Here is a 26196-nt window from a genome sequence, read left to right on the forward strand (position 1 = left end):
GGACTGCTGTCTCTTAGTACAATGGAGTAAGTATTTACTCCTGCCCATGAGAAAAAGCAATTAAAAATCTGAAAAAGGTTTATTCGAAAAGGCACCAAAAGAAGAGGGTAAAATTACCTCATAAAATGTCAGTGAATTCCATTAAATAACTGTGAAGGATACTTAGTCGATAAAAAGGAAAAAAAGGTGAAGAAAACGATGACAGTTCGCCTGCCAGTGCACCATTTGAAGAGAATTGAGGAGAAGTAATGAAGCGTAAAAAACAAAATGGTGGCTGCAAAGTAGTTAAAGATTCACCTGCATATTTTTATAAGAAGGCCCTGGAGAAGAAGGGCAAACAAGATAACAATATGCCCACATGATGAAAGGAGAGGGGCTGGAGCCCCCGAGAAGTAACCGCGATGTTTGGAGCAGTGCGGAGCTCCGTAATGAGGCGCCATCTTGGGTCATGGTGCACACGTGTCTCCACATTTGGAGTTTTCTAAAAACAGTAACTAACAGTCTCTTCCTCTCCCTATTAAAATATGAGCAAAAAAACTATCATAACAGACATATTGAATTAGTAGTATAAATGGCACCAGTTGTCTAAGGCACTAAAAGGGATTATTTATCCTGAGGATGTGCACATTATGAATGAGTGGAATGACCTCACTCACAGTCAGGTTAGCCAGTGGCTGAGGTGGACTGACCCTGTATCATTTGCTGTGTGCTGTGCTGAGTGAGCACAACATTTGAATGCCTCTGCATCAGGCATGTGGATGAAGAAGGCAGACTGAAAGTTCCTCTGTAAGTATGTATAGTATATAGTATATATATTTCTATTAAAACCAAAAGGTCTTTGCTAGGAGCAGACTTAAAAATGTCTCAGTTAATACTCGGGTTGCAGACAGCAGAGCTTGGATACGGGGTATTAGCTGCACATGTCGGAGAGGGTTCCGGTTAACATATGCGCTGAAGCCAGAAAAGATGTATGCGTAGGCCAGGGTATTCGGAATCCCGCAGAGCTTGACTGCTCTGCACACCTACACTGGATAGGGAAAGGTTGGCAGAAGTGAGGCTAACCTCACCCATAGCTGCCAAATTTCCAAAGTCCATGTGTGATGTGCTGGCCCATGCAGGTTTTTTCTTTGAATTCTGGGACTTTTAGTCCTGATTTATAATGGAATAAACAAGACTTCAGCTGCCGAATCATTAACATGTATGACGGTTATATATATATATTCCAGTGGCAGACCACATACACTCTTAGTGTCCGACTCTTTCTCATGTAAAGTTTGTTGGAATGAAGGGAAAGGAGTGTCTTCTGCTGTTTGGGATCCTGGCGACTGGCACCTTGTGAGCGCCCTACTGGCAGGAGCGTAGTGAACCCCCCGCTTTGGCAGCTACAGCGGAGGTGGAGCTCTTTATGGGGGGCGGGGTCTTCTGTTCAAGAATGAGGGATGAGTAGGTGGATGAATGGGTGAATGGATGAATGAATGCATAGATGGATGGAAGGATAGAAGAATGAGTGAATAGATAGATGGATAGACAGGTGAATGGTCAAGTAAATGGATCGATGGGTGAAGAATGGATAGGTGGATGGACATGTGAAAGGATGGTGGATGGACGGATAGATGAATGAGTAGGGTGAAAGGATGAGCAAATGGATGGCAGAGTGACGGATGAGTGAAAGGATGTATATCAGAGTGGATGGAAGGATAGTGGATGGATGCCAGGGTGAATGGATGTATGGATAGCAGAGTGAATGGATGGATGGGTGGATGGATGGCAGCGCAGATGGATGGATCAGTGGATGGCAGAGTGAATAGATTGATGGAATGAGAAAAGATTAAATGATGCATGAAAAAATTAATGGATTTAAGAACGGAAAGGTTATTTAGTGGATAACCGCAAGTGGGTGGAAGGGTGAAAGGATGAATAGATATATGTCTGGATGGAAGCAACAAGGGAGCTCTTCTAGGGAACAGTCGGGTCACTTGCTCCCCTTGCTTCGTGCGATCAGAGCTTTCCTTTCAAAGTGGGGGGTACTTTCATTTTCTGCGGATTCCATCTTGCACACACTCCCTGCCTCGCCCAGAATTTGAAAGCAATAACCCGCTGTCCCCTGGCTCAGCTCTTAGTACATATGGGGCCTTGAGAGTAAACAGAGGTTAGTCCGGGGGCGTGGCCGACGTTTCCATTATTAGTCCTAAACTCAAGCCACCTGCAAGGTGTTCCAGGTTTGTGACAGAGACAAGCAGTACACGTGACCAGACCAGTCCAAACAGAGGCCAGTGATACCGCATTCCTGTGGACCAGGTATCTCACGGTGACAGGTGTGACTATTAAACACCGCGATGGTATCCAGCTTCCTGTCATGGAAAGGCTGAGTCAGCAGGATTAGAACTGGCGCTTGCAGATCACCGCATATATCAGCTCTCGTAGGCATGCCAGTCGGAAAAATACGAATTCTTTTACGTCATTTTAAGAGCCTTTTTGTTGCAGCAACTCCATACACCTGTGCTCTTTATTGATTAAGACCCATTAAAGGCAAAGATTGAACTAAAAAGGAATTCACGGTTTCCATATGACACTGTGCCCTTACGAAGACGGAACACCTCGAAACTGCGGGAAGAATGTAAAATCTATGGAAGAAACTGAGAGAATCTGTGGTGAAAGGCTAAATTTACAGGGAACATCTGCAAAATCGTCGGTGAAAAAGTGGCCTTTAAATGTATGTGTTATATAAGCGAAATATCAAACCAAATACCTTACACCACATGAGGGGAATCGTGACAAACCCCCCAAATATATTTTGAGAAGGTGTTTAATTGCCTTAAAGTCTGCTTAAATACGTTTTACAGTGCATTTGCGTGTCTCGGCATGCTTTCCTCCAAAATCAAATACATTTTGAAAAGTTATTTTAAATCATTGAAAATGTTTTGACAAGTTGACTAAGACTAATTTTTTTAGGATAAAAGTTTACATGCAGGAACACACTGGTAAAGAGAACAGAAGGGCTATTTCAAAATGTATGCTGATGAGGGCGACTGCATGCATTGATTTCAGTTAGGGTTTTACAGGGTTCAGGAGCTGCTAATCTTTCTGTGCATGGTGATGTCGGTTTTTGCTGCTAGACAAGGCTGCTCTTTCATGAGGTTAGGTAAAAGGCATCACCCTGAGGGCGCCAAGTACTAGCGGTGCTAAATTATTGTGAGAGCACGGGCGGCCTTAGGCACGTGCAAGCTGTGCACGTGCACAGGGCCACCAAACCCCAGGGGCCACCATGCCAATATCTGGGCTGGACTGGCTACCGGGCAGTTGTGTGTCCTGCCGAGCAGGGGGATGATTTCGTTGATGGGGACCTGTGTGTGCCAAACGAAATTCGTTTTGCTTTTTTTATTACAAAGCGCACGCACGTCCCCATCAACGAAATAAGCCCACACCACAGAGAAATTAGCCCCCAGCTCGGCAGCACACACCACTGCCTGCTAGCCAGTCCGGCCCTGGCCAATATATATCCTTAATATAATAATCCTCTGAGGATGGATACATATTTGCGTGGCGGCCCCTGGCAGGGATTTGGTGGCCTCCGGCTCTGTTCCACTTCCAAACACCCTGACAACTCTCCCCCCCCCCCCCCAACCCCCCTCTTCACTGGCCTCCGCGCTCCACCCCGCCCGGACGCCCTCTTCCGGGGCCCCCTACCTACGCTCACTGCCCAGGCCCGCCATGAGCCTAGAGCAGCCCCTGGTGAGAGGCCCGAAAACTTGTCTTGGTTAAGTTTTGGAGAGCACTCGAGTGGGCAAATTTGTATTTTGCTTTAGTTCTGAAAATAATGGTACCCTGAATCCTCCTGCTAGACTCCCGGGCACAATAAAGAATGACATATTACAGACTTTATTGAGAAATCCTTTGTGAGGACTCTGGCTTTGTCTACCCATGATTCTTTGGCCACAGATAGTCACAGATGTTTTTGTGATCACAGATCCCTGGAAAGAGACAGCTTTAAATCTTTCTTTGCAAAAACAAAAAACAAATTGCTGCAGTTCTTCTACATGGCAAAAGCCAGTTTAATTTGCCTTTCTCCCCACTTGTTTAGCAATGTCTATTGTACTACATTATAGTTGCATTTATCTAGCGCTCCATTCCTGAAGCTCATTTGTGAAAGGGAGGCATGCTGCTTCATAGAGGTGGTATGGCAGCAAGATTGTGTGCCTGGCGTGTTACCCTATGGGGTGCCTTTTGATGTGAGCTGGAGTTGTACTTGCATCATGTTTTGTCACTGCCTATGTGCTTGAATTTCAAGCAGAGCTACATATAGGCCGCATGAACGTTAGATACTGGTGTACGGATGGCTAGAGTAGTGCAATTTAATAGGAAGTATTGTGGTGTGGTGCCCGCAATCAAGAGAGTGCTTACATCTTGTGCAGCTTTCAGTCTTCTCTAGCGCCCAAACAATGGGACTTGTCTGGCTGTCCTACTGCACAACACAGTATGAACCTAGAAGAACTGCAAGACGTGTCTTTATTTTACTTCTGGAGCTGATAAAATGATGAAACACACATTTTGAAGGTGTTCTTTGAGGCATTGTGGTACATTTATTTTGTAATGCTATTCAATTGGAGTTCAGCTAAAGGCAATCCTATGTGGCAATTAGGTGAGTAGACGTCTTCACCTCAGATGACTTTGTCTATGTAGGGTTTTTTCTTCTTAAGTGAGAGCCTTGAGTGATTAGGTCACTGATGTGCAAGCCAATCAGAGTGTAAATAGTAGCTCCCATTTGATCCCGTTAAGATGCAGTGCTGCATAAGATCTAGTGATGGTGTGATTCTTGGTGGGTATCCCATTGCAATGGGCGAGTGCTCTGATGAGCTACATGGCAGATCCAGACTGCCAATCTGCCTGGTGTGAGCGAACGATTGGCCCCAACGGTGTGATGGGAGTGTATAATGGCTTCCTGAGCCAAAACGAAATACTTTGAAAAATTAGGTCTACTCTCAGCACTTGTGCAATGCACCCGTTGTGATGTTTCTGCCTGCGATGGGTCCCTCTTAGGTGGAACTGGGCCTGAATGGGATCTCATTAATTGAACCAGTAGGTACTCTAAATACCCCGAGCCACTGACAGGTGAATTTGTGTGGTGGGAAGAACACCCCATTTACTATTCTTAAGAGCATGGATGCAGCTAAGTGTTTAAGATACCTGAATGGGAGCAGTAAATGGCCCAGTCAAGCTGGCTGTCTTTGGGGTCAAAAACGCTATGGATGGCTTGGGCACTGGCCCCAGATAACCCAGGTTAAGCATCATAGTTTGTCCATTCTCCATGGTGGTCCACTCTAGAGGAGCTACAAGGAGACAGGAGGGAGCACTGCCTTTCTAAGGAGATTGCTCTTCTTCCACAGTTGGTGGGAGTAAGCAGAACATGAAATCTTGCAAGGAAAGGCGTTTGTATGGTTTAGGAGTCTTGCTATTGAGAAAAAATCCCAACAAGAAAGGTGATAACCTGTCCTGCTACCTCTACTTTGTGGTTAGCCATTAGAGCGGATGGCGATAGGGCCTGTGTCCAGAAATTGACCTCAAGAGACCCATGACAATGGACATTCTACGTGGGGTTAATCCCAGTTGTAGGGATCTCTTTGTGGGATTCTAATGGGATTACAGCGCTCAACCAAAAACTGCAATTCCTGAACTGAGGAGAATTGACATGTATGTGCCATTTTCTTTGCTGTAAAATATTCGCTGGAAACACGGATTCAGTGGAACAAGGCAAGGGAAAATTGCGCTTGGGCAGCAATGATCTGCACACACCCGGGCTCAAGGCACCAGCGCTGTCCCAATGCCCACTCCGTTAATGCTCCTCTGAGTTATCTCCTAGTTGGACAGAGAACTTGACCCTGATCTGGAGATTTCATAACACTTTGGGAAACTAGGAGGTAATCAGATACACATAGCTGTTGGGCGTAGCTTGGACTTTGAGTACTGCAGTCTATTTTTTGCTTGTTTTTATTGCTTTATGTTTTTAGGTCTCGACTATTTTATCACGTAAGTGATAAATAGACAAGAGTATTGAGGGTCAAATAAGCTCTGAAACCAACAGCAGATTTGCCACAGTTCATGTGCTCCGTACGCGTGCACAAACCAGCTACGTCACAAACCACCATTTGTCTGTCAGTACCTCACACACTTCAAAGGCTCCGCGCCCCGCCCCCGCCTGCACATCGCACTCTCCTACTTCCCTCCCACCTCCCACGGCCGCTCTTCCTATTCACGCGCTCTTCAGGTCACCAGTCACAGACAGTGTTCGCTCTGAGCAGTTGGTTAAGGCAGTAGGCATTTAAAAGAGCACTCCTTTGCATATGGTCAGATCTCGCTTTCTGTGTAGACTGCGTATTCTTTCAGATGGTTTTCTTCACAATTCTCTTTCCACATGGACCGACTGCTTCAAATCGTTCACTGTCATTACAGAAAGGAAGTTGCTGTAAGTACTTCACACTCCATTCAAGAATAGAAATGGAGCTATAATTATCGGATGTATGACGTTACAACGCATACTTTTACCGCGCATGTCTTTACAAGGCGGTTTTTACATTGTATCCCTTTACAACGCATAGTGCTTTGGGGCGCTGGATAGGGAATAGTTTAATTTACTATTCCAACTCCAGTCCCCGTGGATAGTAGGGAATTTGTTGGATAGTAAATTAAACCTATTCCCTATCCTATAGCGCCCCCAAGCGCAATGCGTTGTAATGGTTTGCATTGTAAAAGTTGCGTCGAAAAGGCACTGCGTTGTAAAAGTTGCGTTGTAAAGGTTGTTTACCATAATTATCAGACCTTTGATCCAAAATATTTCCTGATCAAACCACGAATAGTTTTTGTCCCTATTCTGATCTTAACCAGTGTCTTTCAGTCACCAGTTTCCCTGTCTCAGATGCGGAAATGAAGGTCTTGTTGAAGGTTCTTACAGCGCTGCAAACGGAAACTTGCCTGAAAACTACTTAAGACGCTTGCTTTACAAATCGATACAGTACCTGGTTTAAAATGTGAAAATGATAACCTTCGAAAACAATTATCCCTATCTCACGTCAGAAACTGTCTATATGAACAACATATTTTTCCCGAAGTCTGTTATGTGCATTTGTGTTGTGCATTTTTTATTATTGCCGGTCTCTTGTTCATAGCAAAAACTCGCATAGGCCTACTTCTGATTTCTTTCCCTGTCAACTCCTGCAGGCTCCCCTGCCTCTTCCAACTCTGTGTCCTCATCGCTCTCTCTCTCTCCTCTCCTCTTAATTACACTCTGCCTCTCCTCCCTTATTTTCCACCATCTCTCCACTCTGCTTTTCCACTTCCCTCTTTCCTAGTTCCTTTCTTCTCTCCCATGACTACATTTAAGCCATTCTCGCCTCTCTTCCTTCGTTTTCTTCCACGCTCCCTACTCCTTGAACTTATTTTCTCTGTTTCTCCGTGCCTCTTTTGCCCGTCCACTTTCTTATTACGCCTTCATCTTCCTTCTCCCACTGCTCTTTGATCCTTATCTTTCTTGCTTCACTAAACATCTGTGCTTCTCTCAGCTCCCTGCTCCTCACACCTTCTTCTCTCTTCACCTCTATGCTTCGCCCTTTGCTTTTTAGCCTCCTTATCCGCTCCCCCTTTGAAACACGACCCCCCCCTTCTTTCCGACCTGGCCTCCTTTTATTTTCCAGCGATTTTTGTCTGCCTCAATGACCTACCTCACTTTTTGCCCACTTCCCTCCCTCCGCCTCAAGTGTAATCATTCTCCCTCTCTCCCTCTGGCTATTCCTCGCACCCTCTTACAACCTGCTACACACCTCTTCACTCTCCGCTCTCCCCTCAGGCTCTCTCCACCCCCTCGCCTCCTCCCCCACACCACCTCCTGTGCTGGGGTTCACCCAGCATGCTGCTGCCGCTGCCTTTGCTCGCAGCCCCTGGTAGACACATTCTGATCTGTTCTAGCAGCTGGCTGCAGGGGTGCTGGCCCCGTACTGATCACTAAACCAGTGCATACTTGTAGACAAATGTTGTCAGATGACCACCTATACCCCCTGACTTCCCTCAAAGTAGGCTGATAGCTTGTCACAACTTGTTTACAATGCTACGGTGACTTCTCACCCATCCCCGGGTGAACGGCACCATCATAAGGCACAGTATCTATTGGTTATATTAGAAGTGCTTCAGTTTGTAAGCTCGGTAAGGAAGTGCCGGTATATACTTTATTAAATGCCGTACACAAGAGCAACACTTGTTTTAAAATTGAATAATATAATCCTAGATGGTTCTTCTGGTCGGCAAAAGTGGGAAAGAGCAGACAGCTGCCATGATTTATTTCCTTGTGGGAAACCTCCCCTCAAGCAAACCGTTTGACAGTCCGGCAGGAAGGCCTTTGATCACTATCTGTATCACCATCTTTTGTTAATCTGCGAGCAGTAGCCCCAACCTAATCATTGATTGCTTTTCACCACATGCTGACACACTTAGCACTTCCCTCTCAAATACCAGACAATGGTCTACATTCGTTGTCTGCTTCCTCAGCTGCATTTTAAATATATTTACTTTATTCTTCATGCTGACTTCTGATGCAGCTTAGGGTCTTACTTCTGCTTCACATACTTTTATGCTTCCCGAGTATAATGCAGTTGTGTACCGCTATGAACTTCCCCTACTGTGTAAGGTAATTTTTCATCAAGCCCAGGGTTTATGTGCACTCGGATATACCGCACACTACATAACATTGTTTAAATAAGTTACAGTGCGTTCTAGCTTTTTAATATTTTCACAACTGGAACATCATTTTAACACAGGTTTATGCTTCCCTTAATATAGCGCATTTTATTAACAGTTCCAAGTTTATAAACTATTAAACCTTATGTTGTTTTGTGCATTTTAAAGGCACGTTACCACCACCTCCACCACCATGTCCACCACCACTACCACCACCACATCCACCACCACCACATCCACAATCACTACCTCCACCACATCCACCACCACTACGTCCACCACCACCAAATCCACCACCACATCCACCACCACCACCACATCATCCACAATCACTACCTCCACCACATCCACCACCACTTTGTCCACCACCACTACGTCCACCACCACCAAATCCACCACCACCACGTCCACGACCACCACCACCAGCAACACCACGGCCAGCACCACCACGGCCAGCGCCACCACCACCATTACCACCACCATCACGTCCACCATCATTACCACCACCACCATTAACACCACCACCACGTCCACCACCACCAGTACTTCCACTACCACCACCACATCCACCACCACGTCCACCACCACCACCACCACGTCTATCACCACCACTTCCACCACCACCACGTCCACCACCACATCCACCACCACCTCACCCACCACGTCCCCCACCACCACCATGTCCACCACATCCACCACCACCATGTCCACCACATCCACCACCACATCCACCACCACCATATCCACCACATCCACCACCACCATGTCCACCATACCCACCACCACCATGTTCACCACCACCACGACAGCCACCACCATGTCCACCACGAGGCCACTACCACGTCCACCACCACCACATCTACCTCCACCACCACCACCACCACATCCACTACCGCATCCACTACCACCACCACCATTAGTCCACCACTACATCCACCACGTCCACCACCACCACCACGTCCACCACCACCACCACCACGTCCACCACCACCACCACCACATCCACCACCACCACCATGTCCACCACCACCACGTCCACCACCACCACTTCCACCACCACCACGTCCACCACCACCACGTCCACATCCACCATCACGTCCACCACCACCACGCCCACCACCACTACCACCACCACCACCACGTCCACCACCACCACCATGTCCACCACCACATCCACCACCACCACACCCACCTCCACCTCCACCACCACATACCCCACCCCCACCACATCCACCCTGTCCACTACCACCATGTCCACCACATCCACCACCACGTCCACCACCACCATGTCCACCACATCCACCACCACCACCATGTCCACCACCACCACCATGGCCACCACCACGTCCACCACGAGGCCACTACCACGTCCACCACCACCACATCTACCTCCACCACCACCACATCCACTAACACATCCACTACCACCACTACCAAGTCCACCACTACATCCACCATGTCCACCACCACGACCACGTCCACCACCACGACCACGTCCACCACCACCACCACGTCCACCACCACCACCACGTCCACCACCACGTCCACCACCACCACACGTCCACCACCACCACGCGTCCACCACCACCACCGCGTCCACCACCGCGTCCACCACCACATCCACCCCCACCACGTCCACCCCCACCACGTCCACCACCACCAAATCCACCACCACTCCCACCACATCCACCACCACTCCCACCACTCACACCACATCCACCACCACCACGTCCACCACTACCACATCCACCACCACTGCATCCACCACCACCACGTCCACCACCACCGCGTCCACCACAATGTCCACAACCACCACTACTCCAAATACCACTCAGTGCCACATAATTACACTGCACTCAATGCAACATACACTCCAATACCACTCAGTGCCACATAATTACACTCTACTGAATGCAACACACTCCACACAATACCACTGAGTGCCACATAATTATATGCTACATAATTACACTGCACTCAATGCAACATACACTTCACACAATACCACTCAGTGCCACATAATTATATGCTACATAATTACACTGTGCTCAACGAAATATACATTCCAAATACCAGTGAGTGCCACATAATTACACACCACATAATTAAACTCTACTGAATACAACGCACACTCCAAACAATACCACTCAGTGCCACATAATTACACACCAAACAATTACACTCTACTGAATACAACATACACTCCTCATAATTCCACTCAGTGCCACATAATTATATGCCACATAATTACACTGCACTCCATGAAACATACACTCCAAATACCACTCAGTGCCACATAATTACACGCCACATAATTACACTATCCATCGCCCCTCACTCCATCGCCCCTCACTCCATCGCCCCTCACTCCATCGCCCCTCACTCTATCACCCCTCACTCTATTGCTCCTCACTCTATCACCCTCCCTCCATCTATCGCCCTCCCTCCATATATCGCACTCCCTCCATCTGTCGCACTCCCTCCATCTATCGCACTCCCTCCATCTATCGCACTCCCTCTATCTATCGCACTCCCTCTATCTATCACACTCACTCTATCTATCGCATCACCACGGCGTCACTCAGCACCACCCCAGCATCACTCAGGGTCACCACAACATCACTCTGCGCTACCACAGCATCACTGAACGCCACAGCATCACTCGTCGCCACCACAACATCACTCAGTGCCACCACAGCCTCAATCTGTGCAACCATTCAACAAAAACTGGGTCAAATATGTTCTCACAATGTTTCAAGCTTTATTACAAATGTCACAAAAAGATGTTAATATTTCACTTCTGTTCTTGGATTTGTGTCACAATAAAATACACTGGACATAATCTTCACAAAAGTTATTTACAAAAGTTTAAGCTATTGCCATTATAAATTACAATAACTTTTATTTAAGTATTAATTATAAAAATAAAATAAAAGCCATTGTTATTTGTAAAATCAATACATCTAAGTCACGTAAATACAACACATATTGCATTACAAATGCTAAAGGGTGTCACATGCGAAAGTTATAACTATTGGCTTTGTAAATGAGAAAGCTATTAATTTTGCTATGTTCAAAACCAACACATAAATGAAAAATGTGTCATTTACAATACCAATAGCTCAAAGTTCCCTAATGCGAGACCTATTGCATTGCAAATGTTTGTTTTATGTTTCATGATGCATGTTTAAGGGCACTTAAGCTATCTTCGGATTGACGTACGCGCCCTATCAATGTCTTCTTTCGTAACACCTATAACACCTGATGGCAAAGAGCACTGTACGGATGAACAGAAAAGAAAGCTCAACATATTAACATGTATGACTGTTTTGTTATGTATGTTTTCTGCGGTGGTGCCTGATATTTTTTGCTCTTATTCTAGAATCATGAGATGCTGGAAGTGGAGTTTTACATTGAGAAAAGGTAAGTCCGTGTTACCATTAAAGCCTCTAATTTACTTTGTAGCCAACTCACAATCCTTACTCTGTCAGCAAATGGTACTTTAGATAGGTGATGCCAGAGCCAGCAAAGCACTTCATATTGCAAGTGGACACACAATTTAGGATGTCATACCTTTTTTTGAAATAAGTGCATATGAAGTACAAAGCATCACAGTACTTCGAATTTCAAGGTCACACTGACCTTTTCAGATTTATAACCATTGTTGGGGAAGCGGGTGGCACCATGATCCAGTCGAGGCTTTGCTTGTGATATGTCACAGGTCCTCTTCACACCTAACAATGGTCAGTGGTTAATTTGTGAAAAATCAAGTGCCAGAGCCCTCATCAGTAGCTTGCACCATCCATTGCTCCCACTAATGCCGCCAATGACAGTACAAACAAAACTATTACCCATCACACTCTTGCAAGTGTGACAATGCATTCTATTCCTGGCCCGCAAAGCTATAAGAATGGCTTGGGTGGCAGATAGTCAAAGTTAATGTATATTGAATTAATAAACAGCTGCTCTTATGCTTATACCTAAAGTAAGCAGACAGCACCACCATGGGGCAGACTGTAGTAAGCACCGGTGCTGAACACTGGAAAGCACCAGCTCTAATTAAGCCATGACAATAGTTATAAATTATATTTTACGCTCTGCCTTTCCCCTGACTGAGAATACAAGTGAAGTGCATGCGTTTTGTGTATTTACTTCTTGCCTCAGAATATTACTCTCATCATCATTTTGTTATCCCTTTATTATCACATTTTCTTAATAATATTCCCAACAAAACCTGCCCTACAGGGTGGTTCCTTTACTCTTGCTCCCTGGCTTCTGTTTATCCTAAAGTTTCTAAAGGTATGAGACTGCTTTACATTAACCCAAAAAACGCAATTCCTGTTGACTGTTTCTAGGTTATACTGACTACTGCTTCCCCTTCTTTACATTTGTAAATACAGCAAACACTCTGAGAGGTAATAAAGTTACTTCTGTTGTTTAATTTAAAGGACCAGTGTGTTCAAATAATTGCTGTTGTTATTATTCATTGCTCAAGATACTTTTAGGTATGGTTTGTTAGTGCCTGCTGTCGCTGACCTTATGTAATTAACAGCTTACAGCAGCCTTACAGGAAGAGGGTCTTTAGCTTCACCCATACAATAATTCCTTTCAGTACATTTGATTGGGCAGAGGTTGTATGCATCAGCTGATGAAGAGTGCTTACATTGCATTTCTTGCTATTTAGGAAGATGCATGCTCAGCTCAGCTGGCCTGAACTGGGTATGATTACAAGCCTATAAATAAGGCTGTAGGTATGACCTACAGCAAAGACACTAGCTGTTTGTATTTACTGTAGAAAGCATATAGCATTGAATGGTGGTTGTTACTGCTCTATGTTGAGGCTCTAGAAAGGTATCTATTGCATGGAGTCCTTATATTAACACAGTAGGCAATAGGTTTGGTGTTTTGGTATTGATTATCCCTCTTGCAAATCCCTGAGATAGAAGTTTTTCACAGTGATAATCGTTGTTAACTTACAAGAGATTGCATATTGCTTTGCTAATTGAAGTTTGTATTTAGTTTATTTTTTATGTCTTTATGCCTCATGTACGCCTTGTGAATTAGCTTTTGCTCAATTCATTGAATCTATTTGAGTATGGTGACAAGAGCTATGTGAGATAACAAAGCACTTTCCTGTTTGTAATGAAGTTTGACAAGGGCAGTATGTCTAACTTACTTATTATGAAAAACATTAATTAAACCTGACAGGCTCTTAAGTAAGGATTGTTATTACCTCCTGTCAGACAGACCCTGGAGATAAAAGATATTCACTGTGAAAATCCTTGCTACCCCGTAGGAGGGTTTTATATTGTTTTAGCAACTGTAATTCTGCAAATTCTTTTTGTTTTATGGCTGTATGTGTGGTGGTTGCCTTGTGGGAATGCTTATGCTCAATACAATAGACCAGAATTGGTTATGGCAACAAGTCAATGATGAAGCCTAAAGGCCTGATGGGTTTACAAAGAAGAGTTATATCAAATGCTATAAGTTTCAACTGTTTATTCTGAAAAGTTATGATGAAGGCGGTACGTCTTACCTATTTATTATGAAAAGCCTATGTTAAAGCAAATAGGTCAAGGGTGGATTGTTATTATACTGTCTTAAGGTGGGTAGACAGATATTATCTAATGTGGAATCTTACAGATCGCCTTAACCCCTTCGCAGCGGGGTAATTCCCCGCTGTGCTGGGAGGAGGAGGGGCGCGCACAGCACGCGCACAGCTCCCCGGTGCTCATGACGAGCTGAGCTCGTCACGGCCACACCCATTTCTGTAGAACGCTCGCACAGCGGGGGAATTAGCCCCGCGTTCGAGCGTTGTGGCCGTTATGACGAGCTCAGCTCGTCATGAGCACACGGCCACCGTGCCTCATGACGAGCTGAGCTCGTCATGAGCACCCATGTGGTTAATAGTCAGGGATTTTGGTTGTTGGTTCTTTGATCAATTCTAGGGATAGGAACATTTGCACTGTGATGATCCATGCTAGACACTCGGAGGAGATAAAGACAAGTGATATATATCTTGAAGAGGGATACCTGCAGGGGATTGGGTGTACGGCTAGTGGCTAATGACCACTGTGCATGGGGCAGAGGATGTCCGAAGAGGGGGGGTTTGCCACCTGCTGAGGGTGGGTACAGGGCAAGCAAGTCATTTAAAGGTGTAATATAATGTTACCACAAATACCGGAATTACTAAATATAAACTCAAGAAAAAGGCTTGAGGTCAGACCCTTCGGTCATTCCCTGCTGCACAGGGCCTAAGGCCTTACACCGCTTGAGTTGGGTGCTCGTAGCGGGTTGGGCACTAGACCAATTTAGAATATGATAAAAAACAGAAAATCACTGAAGACAAATTATGGTTAAAGTGACTTTATAGTTAGGTGTTGAAATGAGTAAAGAACTATTGTTACAAAAAAAACACTGAAACATGCCAGTTATCATTTAGACAATTAACTATAACTTACCCCCTATCAAGGCACTGCTTATGACCTCACATATTACATCACTCATGACATGTTAAATAACATCATTGATGACATCACTCATTAAATTCAAACTACAATATTGCTCAAACTACTAATTTGTTACAGTCCCCATGGTAATCTGAGATCCTAAGCAGTGCATTATGGGGGCGCAAATTATAGTTTTGTTTTTTTTAAACATATTTTATTGAATTTTATAATGTGTATCTCACAGCATCATGTCATACATCTTATATAGCTCTTCCGTAGTACAACACTACAATACATGACAATATCTCAGTCCGTCCAATAAAGTGTCATATACAACAATGTTTGGAAATAGTGAAAGTGTCTACAGTCTTTCGGATGCCCCACGATCTCATCTTGCAATATGTATTAAGTTATCTTTTTCATGAACTGATCCCCAACTCCCCCCAACCACGAACTCCCGGTCTCAACCCGCTTATGTCATTACGATAAATCACATTAGTTATTGCAGATTCCTAAAAATTGCATGCACTTACGTACAACACCTCTTCCCACGTACTTTTTCAGAGGTATGGTACTCCAATTTACCTTACATTCCATAGGTTTTAACATTCCTGAGCAATCTCAGTTGATTTTATATCCTCTAACATAACGTCCCATTCCAACGCTATTGGTGCCTTTCGCAACCCTCTGTTCTCCTCTCTGCGCAGCGCGGCGCCCTCCGCACTGCCCCACCATATCATTTCCGTGTGCCGCCTTGATATAGCTGGGGGTTTCTGTGATTTCCATCTCATGGTGATAGTTCTAATAGCTAATATGAGCGCTAGGTCTATAAAGTGGTACGGCACCTTATGCTTGGATAACTTTTTGTGGAGGCCTAAAATGCATTCCTCTACCATGTTTTGTATTTCATGATGTGCCGCTTCCCCAGTTACTCGTCTAACTGTGTACCAATACCCCTTTACTTTCGGACAGGCCCATAACATGTGAATTAGGTCTGCTCCCTCTAACAAACATCTTGGATTTAATACAAGTGCTAATTCAACATTCATCATGAAGCACAGCTTATATTATTTTACAGATGATCATTGAATATTAATAAGTCTGTATCATGCTAAAAACGATCTCCCGATGCAGACTCTAATACCCAAGTGGGCGAATTATAATATAAACACCATTAATTAATTATTAGAAATTCATCATTCAAACCCCACTGGGCAAGTCACTTAGAGGCTTACTATATAGATACATAGTTAAAAAGTTAGCAGGATTACTAAATGTGAGCTCAAGAAATAGTACTTAATGCTTACTCCCAAAAAAAAAAAAAAAGATAAAATAGCTCAACATGTTCCATAAATACAGATTTCCAGTGTGTGGACGGATGATCTTCTAATGTTCAAAAGGAATCACTTTTGTAAAACAGACAACCTCAGGAAAGGGCACAAAAGTGTATAGGAAAGGTGTGCATATAAGTTTCATAAGTGTATGCACAGGTGTTCATCATTCTTGAGTCCATCAGGTTGCTTTACATTTAACTCCTATGTCAATGTATTGTGATTCTAAACATCTGAGGCTACTCTGTCTGTGGCAAACCTATGCTAGTAAAGGGACAGTAGTAATAGCAAAGTACTTCAAAAACATTACATTTAACAGCTCTTAAGAATACCTGGATACAGGCTATGAAGCATCTATTCACTTAATAGCATCAAGGTTCTGGACTATTTTGGTGTACCTGTAAAATGTTGATCTCAATATATATCTTAGCACATGGACAGATCAAAACGTAAACTACATGATCACTTTTGAAGAAGGTACTTTTTTGATATTCATATGTTTAGCAGTAAATGGGTTAGTATAAAAGGTCTTCTCAATTCCATACTTGCAGACTTTGCATTTAGTGCACAATGGAAACCTGGGATGCCTTTCAACCACGTTCTTTCCTGTTGAGCACTCCAAATTTCACTTTTGAGCAAGATATTATAAAGATATCTTCTAAACGTTCTAGAAAGTTTTTTAGGTAATTTAGAACTAACAACTGGATTAGATGTTGCCACTTTCCAATGTTTATTAATGTCTAAAGTGTAATGTTATGTTTTGTGCTATACGTAATTATGAGGGGTTTTCCACATTCATCCTCTTTTTTTATTCTTCCTATTCTCAACCCCAAAAAGTAATTTCTTCCTACACTGTTGTTTAACTGTCTTTAATTACACTGGCTGGTACAGAAGTAGCATACCTTTATTCTTTAAAATGTTTTGACATGCAATTTGGATGATATTCAGATTTTTCCATAGTGCTACAGTTATGTCTAGGTCTGAGGCTTTAACTGTACGTAATGTTCCATTTCTGTGGACTTGGATGAAAACTGGTGGCAGGGATCACACTTTTGCCAGTGATAGACTTCCCATACAGAGAGGAGCCAGTATGATTATCTTCAATGTTGAGCTCAATATCCCAAAAATACATATTCCACCGCCTTATGATACATTTAAATTTCAAATTGATATAATTACTGATCAGAACATCAGAGTCTCTTCCTCCCTTTCTTTCCAAATAAAAATAAATAGTCAAATCACTCGCAAGACCATACTACCAGCAAAGTGCACTAAAGTGTTAACATTAGGCATCTGCTTTTCCCACAATCCCATATGCACATTTGCATAGCTGGGGGCAAAACATGTGCCCTCTGCAGTCACCCTAAGCTACGATATAGTAAGTGGTTAAACATAAAAAGTTTTTCCTTCAGACATCACCTCATAATATAGAAAATCCTCTTAGTGTGTTCATATAGTCTCAAAGGTTGCAAGTAGTCCAGAACACAGCTGCTCGATTAGTGACCAATGCTCCCCCCAGAACACCCTCACTCCCCCTACTCCACAAACTGCACTGGTTACCGATTCGGAAAAGGATCAAATTCAAGATCTGCTGTATGGTATACGAAGCCCTGAATAACCTAGGACCTAACTATATCGCAGACAAATTGACCCGTTACAACCCCTCAAGGACCCTACGCTCCGGGTCCAAAGAGCTTCTTTTTGTGCCTCGCATAAAACAAACCCGACTGGGGGTGCATCCTTCTCCTATGTTACACCATCTCTCTGAAATCAGCTCCCAATAAACATTTGACTCTCCCGCTGCTACTTATCTTTCAGAAGTCAATTAAAAACCTTGCTGTTCTAAATACCAGGCTTAGTTGTCTACAGCCGTCACAGAGCGGCGATACCCCGGTTGGGGTGATTCGTGCGCTCTATAAATGACATAAACAAATAAATAAAAAGGCCTAGATCTGCAGCTACACCGAAACCAATAAAGAACCTCTGAAAGTACTTATGGTCAAATGTTAACAAACAGCAATACCAATTCCACATCTTATAATGAGTGTGAGTCTGACTTCTCATGTCTTCTCCAAAGGCACGGCAGCAATAGGGGTTCCTCCTAAAATTACGAAAAGCATACACAAATAAAACCAAATGTGTGGGACTCTTGATTTAAAAAATACACATATCCAAAGTTCAGGTACCAATTTGGCCACACCAGGTAATCTGGCATTGTACATGCATATGCCCAGTAGAACTATCTAAACATTATTCGACACATATCACAAAAGCAAGTAATTAAACAGATAATTAAAAGACTTTCTTTAGGCTTCCTGTGTTTTGTAAATCTTCAACAAAGTTGTGTGTAGAAAGATTTGACATTGGTTCAATTATGGATGGGTCAGTTATAAAGCTATGGGTGGATTCTTCTTTGCTAAATTGTGATCGTCCCCTTTTTTGAAAAGGTATCGCTTAAGGGCACCAGTGCATAGACTTTATTTTATTGTTCTTCTAAGTCATTTAAGGGCTTATTTAAAGTTATGTAGTGTAGCCAATTGCCCACCAGTGGTTCTTTGGTCCTAACATCCACCAGCCTGGCAGATTATCTTCAACCATATTTAAAGATATCCACCTGCCTGTCAGAGATCTAGATGCCTTTAGATGTCTTTAGAGGAGCTGCTACCCGAGTGGCCTCTAGCAAGGTACTGAAGGCGGCCACTCCACTATTTTTATGTATTCCCCCCAAAAACTGCCCTTGGCATCAGGGCCATTTTTATTTTTTTTCTAGTCAGGAACACCAGATATTTATTGCCTGGTAGTCATGAACAAGAAAAAAGGTACACCGGAATGTCCACGCTAAATGAAGTAAATGATCTGAGGTACTAAGACCAATGGCCGGGTTTTTGTGGGGCTGCCTATTTACTAAGGTTTCCACCATCTATAAGACAGGCTTGGGTGGCAGGTAATAGTCATTTTTAATATATATTTAATTAATAATTATCTGTTGTTGTGGTCCTCTCTGAATTAGTCAGACAGCGCCACCTTGTGGCAGACTGTCACAAGCCCCAGCGTTGACAATTAAGTGCTGGTGCTGAGCACAGGAAACCGCCTGCTGATCTGCAGTTTAGCTCAATCGGGGATGTTTGAGATCTGGTTCAGAGGTGAACATTCAAGGGGTGAATGGTATAGAATACTGAATAGACAGAAGTGTTGTATTTAACGTGTGAATAAAAATGTTTAGAAGTCTGTGTTTATCTCCACAGCAATGACCCTCCTGCAGAGGTTATCACGAATGGAGTCCTAGTGGTAAGTGAACAAGGTGTCTTATAAAGGTTTGGTGGAACTGATTGGAAATTAAATTAATGCCATAATGTTTGACCACTGTAGGTAAAAGTATATAGCTGAGTCAGTCACATTATTGACAGAAGCAGTTACAGGTCAAAAAGAATCTTAATGTGTCACCCCACGACAATATCTAAATTGTGACATACAATTAAGAATGTATAGCCAAAGTATTAAAAAAACTTATATTATTTTATTTGATAATTCATTTTTCACTATTTTCTTTCGATTTTATCATGCTATGTGGATAATATCATGACTCACAGTATTATCACATATGAATTTTCATTTAGACAGTTTATATACAAGAAATAGTACATAGGAAACAGTACAACCAAAACTTATGCAAATTGATGGAGGCAAGGCGGTAGATAAGACTGTGAATCATAATATTATCCACAATGAATGATAAAATCGAACCTACAATGTTCATTCCCTATGTATAGCGAATCTATCCGAAATATAGGGGTCCCCTTTTTCCAAATTAATAATGTTTGACCACTGCAGACAAAGACATGAGTATATCAATATACATTCAATACTGCCACTTAACACTGACATGATGTCTGTATCGCTTCCATGATATCAGATTAGATGCATACATGGCAATCTTTTGAATCAAAAATGAAAGTCTGGTGTTTAAGAGGGTTAAGGTAAATAAAGAATGAACACATTTTTTGGAGAGTGATGTAGGACCACATTAAAGTCTATGGAGGCATTTTGTTTGTTAGTTGAGAATTAAGATGAATAAATTGGCTTTTTCGTTGCCGACTGTCTCAATTAATTTCAAATGTATTTATTATGCTTGACTAATTAAAACCATTGCATACATTGAAAAGGTTTCAAATAGAAATGTCTTTCTCATATACAATAAAAAGGCACACTTTAAAAGACCCACAAATTTACCACCAATAAACAATAAAAAAAAGAAAAATGTCATTAAAGGATAGGCTCAAGTTATTAAAACCTTGTGCACCATGCTCTTGTAATTCCATAAAGATTGTTCCAGATAGTGGCTATTCTGATGTAGGTTGATTTACAGCCAGCATCGACGAGCTTTTCAATCTCTGAGCAGTCATATCAAAAAATTTTGTAAGCCGGCAGTTTAGCTGCACTATCTCTGAATTGAATTACAGCATTGCCGCCTGTCTACAGGTCCTAACTCCATGCTGTCTGAACAGTGGTCTTAGAAAGATTATCCTTGTGTGGCTCACTGGTTAGAGGAGGCAGTCTTGGAAGCAGAGGTCAGCCCAGGACCAGGGTTCAATTCCCGGCTCGGCGGGGTCTTGAGTCCTAAAATGTCCATGGGCTTGACAATTCTCGCTCCAGTGCCTACTCGATTCACGGGTTCACACTATGCGACTCTGGGCAATAGTTAATAATCTTGCTTAATCTCCACAACGGCCCCTCGCGGCGGGATGCCTGGCTTTCACCTTGCGGATACCCTGCCGGGGTTATCTCTCAGGGGAATACCAGGACGGGTTCCCTAAGCAAGTGCTTAGAAACTGCTCGATGATTTGCGCTATATAAATTCCTGTACATTTACATCCTTATATCCCTTAGGTTGTTACAGATGCAAATGACGTGAATTAGGTCCTCCACACCACAGCGGCACAAACGACAGAGCCGGTCGCTTTCGCTTCTCTCCCAAGGAGGTAGAAACTGCCTGGTTGATAGGGTTGGCTGTCTCAATTAGGCATCTGTCCAGTCGGACAAACTTGACTTCCATCACCGAAAATTCTGTTGGAAGTACAAGGCAAGCCTGGCGTCTGGATAACACTCTATTTCGTGCAAAAACAATTTAAATTCAACCAAAAAATACAGTCACAGAGTAGCTATTTGTCACACCTGTGAAACTGAGCAGTTGTCTTTTTTCTAGGAGGACCCTGCAGCGCAGGAGAGCCCCCAAACCTTCAGGCCCCCCTATTTAGCCTAAGGGCAAAACATATCTGGAAGATACACAGGCGGCACGCAGGCCTCTTGTCTCATTCTGCGGCGGTCATTTTTCGTTATGCCACTGCAACCGAGCTCCAGTGCACACAATGCTAGGCCAGCTGTAACCTGTACTTGATTTAAAGTTGTTTTGTAAATGTTTTATTTTTCAGTTTAGTCAGTAGAATGAATGGTGACCACAAATTAGCAAATATTTATCAACATTCAGAACGAGCGTGTCTCAACTATGTGGAAGTCCAGCCAAATTAAAGTGTACTTACTAAGGTAAACATAGATTAATTACTTCCTCGACTCACCTTCCTATTGTGGTAAATAAAAAACGTATTATTTACGCTGTCAGAATTTCTATAATTACCCAAGAAATGGTAATGCATAAAATGAGGAGCAGAGTCTGTGGTCTTCGAGTTTAAAGGGTTTTATTCCAGAACTCGAGTTAAGGGAGAGCTCCTTCACCAAGCGGGTTCAGGAGTAGTCTGATTTACTTGGAACATAACAGCACTTATATACATTATGAGTACAATCAAAAAGAAGGAGTTCCCCGGACTTGATTCAATCATTCATGATGTAATCATACGGAAGACATAGCATGCTTGTTCTCGTTTAAAGAATAACTTGAATTACATTTAGACATAGACAAACACATTGCATCGGGGTGATTGTGGTGACAAGTTACAGAGTTACTAGTGTCTGGGGACAGAGAATCGAGGCATTGTTACAGGGTCATTTCTGTCGGAAAGGTAAAGAGGACGAGGCATTGTGCGTTCCTTGCTTCTACACAAGGGCGGTGATGTCTCACAATGGTATGTGTGTGCAGCTGGGAAGAAAGAGAATGGGCTGTGGTAAACTATTCTTCTTCGTGGCTGTCTCGTGTGCTTGATCAGGTTTTTCTCTTGATTGTTGACCCAACCCGTGGGTGCCCCCGCAAGCTGGGAGATCATTGATGAGCGAGAGCTGCTCGTTCTGTGGTAGAGTTAGGGAGGGGGGGTTTGGCGAGGCAACCATCTAACTGATTCCGTTCTGTTTTAAGGGAAAAATATCGAACCGGACGGAAACCCGTAAGATACACAATGGCTGGCCATCATTCTTTGCATGTGCCAGTACAACGAAGAGGAAAACAGGCAAGAGGGGGTATAACAGGATTCGTGCTTGAAGTAGAAAAATCGGCTTGCCTGGCCGATGTTAGGGTGGATAGGGTGCATGATGGGACACCAGGAAGAAAAGGGAGTTTTTAGTCAACTTTCCACACTATGACAGGTAGTAAAATAGTCTCTGCAGTTCCAATGGAGTTCCGCAAAAATAACAGTTTCGGAGGGCAGACAAGTCTTCTTCACGGAGGAAGGACGTAGTGGATTATCTATCAGATATCCCTGTTAGCACATAACTATCTCCATCCCTTCCTGTGCATTGTGGGGTCCCTCAGGGGTTGGCATTAAGTCCGACCCTTTTCAACATCTATGTGACCCCACTTGCCAGGCTTATTAGATCTTATGGGATGGAGGTAGTCTCCTATGCCGATGACACTCAGATTCTGGTGTCTCTCGCCCAATCTGTCAACTCTGCTGCCTCCAATTTTAGACACTGTATGGAGGCAGTTGCTCAATGGATGATTTGCAATTCATTGAAGCTTAATGGCGAGAAGACAGAAATTCTGGTGTTCGGAGGAAAGGAGGATATTTGGTCAGTGGAATGGTGGCCTACATCCCTGGGTGTTTGTCCTGCACCCATTGCCCTGGCTAGGAACCTAGGAGTTACGATTGACCCAACCCTGTGGATGGGTCAGCAAGTTAACAGGACTATCTCCACATGTTGGGGTATAATAAATATCTTGAGGAAGATTAAGCACTACCTGGCCCCACAAGCCAGAAAGCAAGTTGTAGTGGCATTAATAGGTTCTAGACTTGACTATTATAATGCCTTATACCTAGGCATGAACAAGGGTCTGTTACTGCGACTTCAAATGGTGCAGAACGCCGCAGCCAAGTTTGTTCTGGAGCTACCTAAGCGTGCTTCAGCCACGGCTGCGAGAAAGACACTACATTGGCTCCCGATAGAAGTCAGCATCTCCTTTAAGTCCTTGTGTCTGATCTATGGGGCTCTGGCTACAAACAAGGCAGGAGGTATAAGAGACCTGCTGGTTCGTTACACCCCTTCCAGAGCTCTGCGCTCTGCCAATAAATCTCTGTTATCAGTCCCCGTGTTCGTAGAGCCAAGTGGGGTGGCAGAGCTTTTTCGAGCCTTGCTCCGAAGTTGTGGAACACTTTGCCGGCTAAAATTAGGTCTGTACCCTCAATGCAAGCTTTTAGGAGGGCCCTTAAGACCTAGCTATTTGCCAAAGCCTACCCTTAGCTCTGGATTTGCCTTTTTATGATCTTGTTTTGGTTAGGCGCCTTGACGCCTTCGGGCTTAGTTGCGCATTTATAAATTGCTCTTCATTCATTCATTCATTCATACCTGTCACTCATGTAAAAAGTAGCTAATCTGGCCACCTGCCTGGGGACCAACGTTCCAATCCCAGTTCCAGCACCTAGCTGGAAATTGTGTGATTTTGAGAAAATCACGCAATCTCCCTTTGGATAAACTTTTTGAAATGTCTTAAATGTAATGCCATTGTATATATGTGAAATGTGATGTCCTGTAGAGTGCTAAGTCAAGCGAGGGTATGTTGTCACTTGTCTGAGATGCCAGGACCTTCACGCATCGGATCATAAGCCACAGGTGACATTAGTCGCATGTGCAAAACTATTAGTAATATTGAAGGGGACGCACAAGCTACTCCCCCTTATGTAATACCAAAGTGGGCGCAAAAGCCGGTTGCGCCCCCCCAGGGCACTTACTGTAATTCGGCCCCATGATCACACCAATGTACTCCGATACATATATCATTGCATTAGCCATACCTCTGCACTTACGTCCCCAGAATGCAGCACCCAGAGACAGGAAGAGTACAGCATCGATAATCTATCTTGCACTCCGACGGGCTCTCTGCGCATGTGCACTCCTACGGGAGGGCGTGGCTAATTTGATAAGGATATGACACTAGATAGCGACCTTGCCGTGGGCCCAAATAGGATACGCAGAAAAGTATTTAATGTATGATTATGGTTCAGATGTTAGACTCGGATCGGAAATACCTTGTACTAGAAGTATGTTAAGGTTAGCCATCTGATATCTGTACATATGAATTGTAGTCAAATGTCATGCTATGTTTTCTACGTAAAAAATGTGTAAATATTGTTAATTTCAATTATTTTTTAAGTTTTAATAAATACGCCCGGGGTTTGTACGACCCCCGCCTCCAAAGAAATCCTCTCTCATGTCCATCTTTAATAAATGTGGGTTAAACACAAGGCGGGGGAGGGGAATGTTCGGTAGTCCCTGGCCATATAGAAAGGCGGGGGCCGTCATCGGCCCCGCCGCAAGTATGGTGGGGCACTGCCCCCCCCCCCTCTTCGCCTGCTCTCTGAGGTGGGTCGCACCCCACCGAGTCATCATGATGTGGTGGGTGTGCCTCGACATGGATTGGGCCTAAGGGCTTCCAAGTGACCCGGAAGCGATTCAATCACTTCCGGGTCATGGGGGAGCAGAGGTCAGGCCGGTTAGAACCGGCCTGGCCATTAGGAGGGTTTAAAAGGCTGGAGAGCGCAGGAGTCGGCCTCTCTTACTCGCGCTCCCAGGTCTGCCCCACTCAGCCTCTAGGAGGCTATAATCTTTTTCCCCACCCACCATCCCCTGAAGCAGATATTGGTTATTGTATTATAAGGTTGTGCATATGGTTTTCCCAATCTAAATGGATGACAGGTGTCTTGTATGATTAATTTTGTTCCTTAGAACTTTTTCCCATTTGCAGGTCATCAATCGTCGTATTTATTGCTATTCCTTTGTCAGGCGGTAAGGTCATGATTGGTGAGCAGTAAATTTAAGGTCCTTAGAGGGCGGTGCCATTCGTGAATGGGGTCGCCCAGGGGGAGGGACAAATGGTCTCTCCTAGAACTTCAGGGGCGTTACATCCGGGTGGCTGCATGGGTGCAGGGGAGGGGGTAGTCACACTTTCTTTAGGCTGGTCGGCCACCCCGCACGGGCGCAGTGACATCACTAAACAGCGCAGAGTGCAAGGGCCCCCTTTAATGGAGTTAATGGAGCGTACAGGGGTAACCGGGGGGGGGGGAGTAACCTCTCGGTAAACGGGCCCTCTGCGCATGCACACTCCTACAGGAGGGCGTGGCGAATTTGATACGGATCTGACACCAGTTAGTAACCTTGCCGTAGGCCCAAATAGGATACGCAGAAAAGTAATTAATGGATGATTATGATTCAGATGTCAGACTAGGATAGGAAATACCTTGTACTAGAATTATGTTAAGGTTAGTCATCTGATATCTGTCCATACTAATTATAATAAAATGTCATGCTACGTTTTC

At 44.0% G+C, this 26196-nt stretch overlaps 1 protein-coding gene across 1 annotated transcript in view; it reads left to right on the forward strand.

The window, feature by feature from the left end:
- PLA2G4F (phospholipase A2 group IVF) overlaps window positions 1–26196 on the forward strand; it is a 299483-nt gene that overhangs the window by 113951 nt on the left and 159336 nt on the right. Inside the window, exons 5-6 of the mRNA XM_086937219.1 lie at window positions 12104–12144; window positions 19747–19789. Of these exons, the coding sequence (XP_086793345.1) occupies window positions 12104–12144; window positions 19747–19789 (84 nt within the window). The remainder of the gene's footprint in view (window positions 1–12103; window positions 12145–19746; window positions 19790–26196) is intronic.

Source organism: Lissotriton vulgaris, chromosome 9 (genome assembly GCF_964263255.1).
Source record: "Lissotriton vulgaris chromosome 9, aLisVul1.2, whole genome shotgun sequence".
Taxonomy (NCBI): domain Eukaryota; kingdom Metazoa; phylum Chordata; class Amphibia; order Caudata; family Salamandridae; genus Lissotriton; species Lissotriton vulgaris.